At 47.4% G+C, this 9,568-nt stretch overlaps 1 protein-coding gene across 2 annotated transcripts; it reads left to right on the top strand.

Annotated features, from left to right (window-relative positions):
- On the top strand, window positions 1-9,568 carry LOC131931723 (uncharacterized; the record flags this gene model as incomplete). 2 transcript variants are annotated; one of them, XM_059288546.1, is given in 6 exon segments in its annotated part: window positions 1-91; window positions 1,627-1,842; window positions 2,919-2,951; window positions 4,449-4,698; window positions 7,639-7,735; window positions 8,208-9,568. In XM_059288546.1, coding segments are annotated over 6 exon segments (1,066 nt in total), but the record flags the coding sequence as incomplete, so codon positions are not given.

The raw sequence follows: 9,568 nt of genomic DNA, 5'->3' as shown, positions 1-9,568 counted from the left end.
GATGGTGCCCTCTAATGTGGTGCTAGAGGGGGAGAACGACGCCGACTTCAGGGTACACCTACGTGTGGAGGTTAGGGACAGCGTCTATACGGTAGGTGGGGGGGGGGGGGGTAGGGACAGCGTCTACACGGTAGGTGGGGGGGGGGGGGTAGGGACAGCGTCTATACGGTAGGTGGGGGGGGGGGGGTAGGGACAGCGTCTACACGGTAGGTTGGGGGGGGGGGTAGGGGCAGCATCTACAGGGTAGGTGGGTGGGGGGGTAGGGACAGCGTCTACACGGTAGGTTGGGGGGGGGGGGTAGGGACAGCGTCTACACGGTAGGTGGGGGGGGGTAGGGACAGCGTCTACATGGTAGGTGGGGGGGGGGTAGGGACAGCGTCTACATGGTAGGTGGGGGGGGGTAGGGACAGCGTCTACATGGTAGGTGGGGGGGGGGGTAGGGACAGCGTCTACATGGTAGGTGGGGGGGGTAGGGACAGCGTCTATACGGTAGGTGGGGGGGGGGGTAGGGACAGCGTCTATATGGTAGGTGGGGGGGGGGGGTAGGGACAGCGTCTATATGGTAGGTGGGGGGGGGGGGTAGGGACAGCGTCTATATGGTAGGTGGGGGGGGGGGGTAGGGACAGCGTCTATACGGTAGGTGGGGGGGGGTAGGGACAGCGTCTACACGGTAGCTGGGGGGGGGGGGGTAGGGACAGCGTCTATACGGTAGGTGGGGGGGGGGGTAGGGACAGCGTCTACACGGTAGGTGGGGGGGGGGGGGTAGGGACAGCGTCTATACGGTAGGTGGGGGGGTAGGGACAGCGTCTATACGGTAGGTGGGGGGGGGGGTAGGGACAGCGTCTATACGGTAGGTGGGGGGGTAGGGACAGCGTCTACACGGTAGGAGGGGGGGTAGGGACAGCGTCTACACGGTAGGTGGGGGGGGGGTAGGGACAGCGTCTATACGGTAGGTGGGGGGGTAGGGACAGCGTCTACATGGTAGGTGGGGGGGGGGGGGGTAGGGACAGCGTCTATATGGTAGGTGGGGGGGGGGGGTAGGGACAGCGTCTATACGGTAGGTGGGGGGGGGGTAGGGACAGCATCTACACGGTAGGTGGGTGGGGGGGGTAGGGACAGCGTCTACACGGTAGGTGGGTGGGGGGGGGTAGGGACAGCGTCTACATGGTAGGTGGGGGGGGGGGGGGGTAGGGACAGCGTCTACATGGTAGGTGGGGGGGGGGGGTAGGGACAGCGTCTATACGGTAGGTGGGGGGGGGGGTAGGGACAGCGTCTATACGGTAGGTGGGGGGGGGGCGACAAGAACGACTCATTCGGTCTATTTTATTTATCTGGATTAATCAATAAGGCTTGGGTAAGACTAATCCGCTATTTTTTATCGGAGGGGGGGGGGGGGGGGTTGAACAGTCTCAGTTAAGTTATAACTGTGTAGCAGGAAGGCATTATTTTTATTTAGCACTTTATTAAAGTTTTAATTAGCATCTTTATTAAATTAAGTTTTTGATTAGCATCTTTATTAAATTAAGTTTTTAATTAGCATCTTTATTAAATAAAGTTTTGATTAGCATCTTTATTAAATTGCACTTTAAATAAATGTTGACATAAAAATGTCCCCCCCCCCCCCAGAGACCCCATGTGTTCCACCCCGACATTAAGATCAACACGAGCGACCCCAAGAACCCCCAGTTCGAGCACCCCGTCATCGAGTTTGTCAACGGTTCCCTGCCCTACGGCATGGAGTTTGTCGTCATCCACACCAACGCCTTCTACGTCAACGAGGACCGCTACATCTGCGTCAACGACCTGCAGAGCCTGGAGGATGAGAACCGGATACACTTCGACGTGAGTACATCAAGATCACGTCGGTGTCACGTCAGTGTCACGTGTGTGTCACATAAGAGGCTAGCTGTCACATAGGTCTACACATTTCTATTTGTAACAGTAAATTACGTGTTAAAGGGGAACGTCAACATGTCAGGTTTGGGGGGGGGGGGGGAGAGGGCGGGGTTGTGGGGGTGGACAACTGACCCACCTAATCAACAACCGTACGAGTCACTTGCCCTTCTTTACCTCGGGTCACGGGGTCACCGCGACCTAATGACATTTTAATTAACTTTTCTGGTTAATTATTTCCTAGATCCTGTTGAAACGAGTTGTTTTTTAAAAAAACTTGAGCGAAATTCACAAACAAAATAAAAATATGGGGGTCTGACGCTATATAACCGCAGGGTCTAGTGACCATATAGCCCCAGGGTTTAGTGACCATATAGCTTCAGGGTCTAGCCCCAGGGTCTAGTGACCATATAGCCCCAGGGTCTAGTGACCATATAGCCCCAGGGTCTAGTGACCCTATAGCCCCAGGGTCTAGTGACCATATAGCCCCAGGGTCTAGCCCCAGGGTCTAGTGACCATATAGCCCCTGGGGTGAGGGCCCTACTTAACGCCCCTGGGACCACCAGGACCGTAGTGAGCCAGATGCTCGCATCAGTGACAACAGGAAGTGAAAGAGCAGGGGCCATAACTTCACTGTCAAGGGCCATAACTTTACTGTCAGCAGACGTACAGCCGATGACAGACGTGAAATGTGAATCAACAAAATAAACCGCCCCCCCCCCCCACATTGTACTTTAGGTGGTTTCTATGTGTGTAGGGTCACTGCCCCGTAGGGAGGTGGTCTAGTGGGTAGCGCTGTTAGGGTTATCAAAGTATTGCATTGGTCAAATACTTTCTGGGGACAGCGGTGGCTCAGTTTATTGCGTGATAAGCCCCGCCCCTTTACACACACGACGACTGTCTCCATATTTTGACCCTCCCCCCCCCCCTCCCCCAAACTCGTGCCTAAAAAACTAAACTAGAATGTATAAAATATGTCTGACTTTGAACCTTTGAATAATTATTTTTTTTATAAACACAATCAGCCCGTCAACTCAACAAAAAGGATTCACTTTGAAGTAAGATGAGCACAACACCGTATAACAGAGCACTAAAACAACAACGTATAACAGAGCACTAAAACAACGTATAACAGAGCACTAAAACAACAACGTATAACAGAGCACTAAAATAACAACGTATAACAGAGCACTAAAAACAACAACGTATAACAGAGCACTAAAAACAACAACGTATAACAGAGCACTAAAACAACAACGTATAACAGAGCACTAAAACAACAACGTATAACAGAGCACTAAAACAACAACGTATAACAGAGCACTAAAAAATAAACATCGTATAACAGAGCACTAAAAACAACAACGTATAACAGAGCACTAAAACAACAACGTATAACAGAGCACTAAAACAACAACGTATAACAGAGCACTAAAAAATAAACATCGTATAACAGAGCACTAAAAACAACAACGTATAACAGAGCACTAAAAACAAACAACGTATAACGGAGCACTAAATCAACAACGTATAACAGAGCACTAAAACTACAACGTATAACAGAGCACTAAAAAATAAACATCGTATAACAGAGCACTAAAAACAACAACGTATAACAGAGCACTAAAAACAAACAACGTATAACAGAGCACTAAAACTACAACGTATAACAGAGCACTAAAAAACAACGTATAACAGAGCACTAAAAGCAACAATGTATAACAGAGCACTAAAAACAACAACGTTTAACAGAGTGATATAACAGTCTCAAACCACAAGAGAACAACTCACAAACCACGTGCACAGAGAACAACTCACAAACCACGTGCACGCATGTTGTGGGAGCTCACGCTCTGACTGTTCACAACAACAGTTCCATGTGTGGTGTTGTGTTGTGTGTTCAGTCTTGTTCAAGTCTCAACTATGACAGTTCACAAAGTTGACTTTAGATAGAAATACTTCACCAATGTAAACAATGTGTTTTATTTAGTTCATTAATGCTTGACTTAATTCTATTAAACACACATGACGTCATCTGCACGTAACTGCACTTGCTAATTACTGACCATCGTAACTTAATTATAACCCAAACTTGATTAGCACCACCAAGTGGTTACCAGCATGTAACACACATCTTTGAAACATCTTTGACACATCTTTGAAACATCTTTGAAACATCTTTGAAACATCTTGAAATATCTTCGAAACAACTTTTACACATCTTTGGAACATCACCCATCGCTTCAAACTACGGATCCACCATCAAATAATAATAGATTCACAGATTAACACAATAACGTTAAATAAAACATCACAGTATTGTTTAATGAATAAGACATCAGCAATTAATTAGATCAGCTAAAGTCTGCTGTGTGTCTGAATTAATTAATTTCATCAAACGTTTTTAGAAGTAAAATGTAAAATGAAAAACAAAAATGTTCTCTGATAAAATTCTAACAGTGTTTACACTGACTTAGAGCACAGTTTTACACTGAACATATTGATCTAAATGTTTTCAGAAATAAATTTTCTAACAAGTATCCCCCCCCCCCCAGGTGATCCTGAAGGACAAACTAGCAGAGACCCACTACGTGTCCAACCAGCTCCCCTTCGTGGTGGAGATCGAGTACCCCGTGAGGGAGGCGCACCCCAAGGCGGCGCTGTTTGCTGGGGTGCTGGTACTCATCATACTGGCCGTGTCGCTGCTCATCCCATTCGTCGTCCGCGCCAAACGGAGGTCTAAGGCCGGCAAACCCATCTTTGGCTGCGGCTCAGCGGAGGAGGGTGGGGATACGGAGAGTAACGGTAAGGTTCAGTCTGTTGTGGGTGTGTGTGTGTGTGTGTGTGTGGGGGGGGGGGGGGGGTTAAAGTTAGGGTTAAGGTCAATTTGGGGGGGGGGGCGTGTAAGAGTAACTGTAAGGGTTAGTCTGTCGTGTGTGTGGGTGGGTTAATCCTTGTGGTGTTGAGGATAAAGATTAGGGTTAAGCCATTGATTTAAAAATAGAACAATAGGATGTAGAAGGGGAGAAGTATACAGAGATCGGCAAGAGGGGGGGGAGTGTGTGTGTTGGGGGGGGGGGGGGGAAGGGGTGAATGTATACAATAGAGCCAGTCTCTGGGTTTTGTGATCTACTACGGGGTGACCCCCCCCCCCCCCCCGGGTGACTGACCTCTGGCAGCAGATGGACACTGTTCGAGTTTTTCGTCAACAGAACCTCGCTTAAAGCTCAACCACAATGAGAAAATCTCCCCTCCCCTCCCCCGCCCCCCCCCCCCCTTGATGACGTAGAAAAGCTGCGGCGGCAGACGCTGGAGGAACGTGCAACAATGTGTTCACCAAGATGGCCGCCGTGCGAGCGGGGCGACTTGTTGACTCAACTAATGGATATTTTGTTTCAACTTGAGAAGGTTAACGAGCGTGCTAAGAGAGGCTCTGACCTCTGACCTTTACAGACCAGGTCCCGTCAGCCAGATGGACCTCGATGTTTGCCTAGCTTGGCCGCGCCGTGACGTGTGGTAGTGTCAAGTTTGCCGTGTGGTAGTGTCAAGTTTGCCGTGTGGTAGTGCCAAGTTTGCCGTGTGGTAGTGTCAAGTTTGCCGTGTGGTAGTGCCAAGTTTGCCGTGTGTTAGTGTCAAGTTTGCCGTGTGTTAGTGCCAAGTTTGCCGGCCCAAATGTTATCAGTTGGAGTCCCAGACAAAAGCCGTGGTTTTCTAACGGGATTTCCCTAAGCCAACTCTGAGGTCAGGAGGTCAGGAGGTCAAATCATGGAGTATGGGAGATGTCGCAGCCACAGCTGCAGATCGACTCTACTTCATCTACTAACCTTCCTAACTGTAGTCTTTTAATTTTTTTGAAGCAACTTTGGGGGAGGGGGGGGGAGGTAGGGGGATGTGAAAATGATGGGGTCAAGAGATCAAGGGCCCAACACAACTTTGATCCCAAGCGTCTGTTTTTGAGCTCATAAGTTGATTGAAAGCCATGTTTGTGTTGTGAGCTAATGGGAGCTAAACCCACACGATATATGTGTGTGTGTCATTATTTTGTCACAAATTATATGTGTCATCAGTGTGTCACATGCTAATGTCCGCTTTGAATGGTTGTGTAGGACAATTTGATCCAATGTATTTTTGTTTCGGCACGTTTTCAGCTGGTCACGTGACTAAAGTTGGACCAATCAATGTGATTGGCTCATCGACCACTAGCTGGCCTCGTCACCCCCACCATTCGTCACATGTGACGGCCAAATCACCCCCGGCCGGGGACGATTTTGAAACGTTACGTCATTTCCTGGGTCAAACCCACTCTCGTCACAGCGACTGGTGTGGCCCTAGGGTCCGACCCCACCACCCCACCCCAACAGGTCGAGCTGACGACCCACGGGCCTTGAGTTCCCCGGCACTGAGTAAACATCGCTTCCTCCATAGCCTAGCTGTCGTCGGGTTGCGTTTAGATTACAGATAATTGCTTTCGTAATTAGTATGTAATCAGTGTGTAATCAGTGTGTAATCAGTATGTAATTAGTGAGATTATTTATGTCTGGAGCAATTATTTGAACGGTAAGAAAGTAGCTGGGATGTTGTGTAGCTGGGATGTTGTGTAGCTGGGATGTTGTGTAGCTGTGTTGGGTGTGGGTTGGCGTCTCGGTCTTGTTTACATCTAGAGGTGACGATCATGGGTGGCCTGGTGGCCTGGGGGGGGGGGGGGGCGAGTGATGGGGGATGGGGAGATGACTATTTTGGTCGCATGTGACCTGTTCACAGTTGCCTGTTGAGGTTTGTTTATTTTGGCCGAGGGAGGGGGGGGGGGGAGGGAGAAGAAAGTGGGGGGGGGGGGGGGGAGAAATTATCCCTCTTCACTAACCACCACATCCATGATCAAATGCATGTTTTATTGTATGTGCAGCAAATTAAATAGGAATGCAATTAGCTTATGTATATGTAGCTAATTATTATACGTTTGTGCAACTCATTAGCTTTTGTATGTGCAGCTAATTAGCGTAAATATATATATATATATATATATATATATATATATATATATATATATATATATATATATATATATATATATGCAGCTAACTAACGTAAGTATATGAATTTAATTAACATATGTTTATGACACAATATAATCTCAGATGTCATGTGCACTTGCTGCAATGGTTCATATTTGGGCAAAAAATCTCTACCCCACCTCCCCCCACTTCCCCACCTCCTCTCACTCCCCCACCTGTCCTACTGCAACTCCCACACCCCCACCTACTCCCACTCCCACTTCCACTCCCCCACCCGCTCCCACTCCCCCACCTCACCCTCACCTTAGCCTTGTAATTACATCCCACCGTCCTGTGTTGTATTAAAGTAGATATCACTGTTGTTATAACACATGTTTAAAACGACTTGAGAATGCTTTGGTCATTGCATGCTGTACATATCTAACCAACTTTAGTCAAGTAGAATGTATTTTTAGAACTTTTAGTGTTCAGTTGTATTTGTTTTTCAACACACACAAACAAACAGCCGCTAACACACACACAAACTTATCAACACAAATATAAACTTTAGACAGAAGTTGTCAAGTTAAACACAATGTAGCCGGACCTTATTAAAAGTAATTAATTCAGCTTCTAATAATTTGACTATAAATAATTAACTTGTCTGTTAATCGATCACAAAAACTTAACGAAGCTAATTATCAAACGTTGATTACGCCATGATTAAAAAGTTCCGCCATTTTGTCCCCACTAGGCATCATCCCAGACCACGGCAAGCAGAGGGTCATGTCCATTGGCGGCAAGGAGAACTTGGCTATGATACTGGACAACGGTCGCTATATGCACCAGAGGTAGGTCACAGTCTAGTCACAGGTCACCACATGTCACCACATGTCACCACATGTCTCCACATGTCACCACAAGTCACCACAAGTCACCACTTATTCCCACAAGTCACCATATGTCACCACTCTACCCCACAAGTCACATGTCACCACTCTACCCCACAAGTCACCACATGTCACCATATGTCACCACTCTACCCCACAAGTCACCACATGTCACCACTCTACCCCACAAGTCACCACATGTCACCATATGTCACCACATGTCACCACATGTCACCACAAGTCACCACATGTCACCACAAGTCACCACATGTCACCACTCTACCCCACAAGTCACCACAAGTCACCACATGTCACCACAAGTCACCACTCTACCCCACAAGTCACCACTCTACCCCACAAGTCACCACACTATTCTCAATATTCTTGTGTCCTACAACTAACTCTGACGTCACTCCTCCCCCCCCCCCCCCAGGCCCAGCGTGGACCAAAACACGACCATCCAGAACCGGATGTTGAGATCCACATCCAGCATGGTGTTCCAGCCCCACTGGATGGACCCCCACTACAGCGACGTCTACGAGAGACCAGACTACAGCCACATGCCCGCCCACATGCCCGCCCACATGCCCGGCCATATGCCCACCCATATGTCCCTGCACATGCCCCTACAGGGCCCGAGGGTGTCTCAAGACGGGAGCGACAGCACCAGTAGCGACACCTACCCCCCCAACTTCAACACCAACCTCCACACGCGGACAGGCGACACCAGCACCGGCCGCACGGCCAACGGTGACGTCACTACAGACGCCGGTGCAGACGACACGGATAAAGTTCGCGACGAGAAGTTGTGACGTAGCGGAGGTCTAAACTCTCAGCCCGGTACCAGCTGTTGAGCAAGTGACGACAATGTAACTGTCTATAATAAACTTCTGACCAACTGACGACAATGTAACTGTCTATAATAAACTTCCGACCAACTGACGACAATGTAATTGTCTATAATCAATTTCTGACCAACTGACGACAATGTAACTGTCTATATCGATCCATCCTACCGGCGAACAAAAAATGGCGTCCTTGACTAAAGATGACCTACTTTTAACGGACATTTTATGTGATGATTTGGGGAGTTAACTTAAAACCTAAATGAGTCATATAAAAATACGAATCGAGGGGAGGGGGGGGGGGGGGGAAGGCAACTTATAATGGAAAGAAAACATGAACAAAATTGTGTTGTAACATTCAGATTTACAACTTGCAACTTTTGATCGCTGACTAATTGGTTTGACGTTTATTGATCACGTTTTACCTCCCAAGATCCATTTCAAACGACTTTTGCCCAACACGATGTAGAATATGACGTCACTCCCCTAACTTAGGCCAAGCTACACTGGACTAGCGTTTGCCCTACAATGCTGTAAATAGCTCTACGACTGTGATTTCAACAAAATTCTGAATGAAATTTTGAAACTGTTGCAATATTTCATTCCAGAGACACTGTGATGAAAAAAAAGTGAATTCTTTTTGTACAAACAATGTAGCCACGCCCACTTTATTCCCCGTGGGTGGTGGGGCTAGGACGGGGAGTTTATTTATGGATTTTACACTTCATGCTTAATTAAATGGAGCAATTATTAATGATGTAATTATAATTGATGCAATTATAAATGATACAATTGTAAATAAAGTAATAATTATTACTGTCAGTTTATTCATGTACATTGAACTGATTTGATTGAAGCATTTTATTCCCCTTGATTGGCCATACATGTAATTGTAAGCTGAGTCATTAATTATCCTAGATCAGTTTCATTTGAAGCGAAAAAAAATTTT

The sequence above is a fragment of the Physella acuta genome, unplaced genomic scaffold (genome assembly GCF_028476545.2).
Source record: "Physella acuta isolate Inbredline_101_S28 unplaced genomic scaffold, ASM2847654v3 ptg002016l, whole genome shotgun sequence".
NCBI lineage: Eukaryota > Metazoa > Mollusca > Gastropoda > Physidae > Physella > Physella acuta.
Note: the sequence above shows the minus strand (reverse complement) of the source record. Positions and strands in the feature narration are given on the sequence as shown.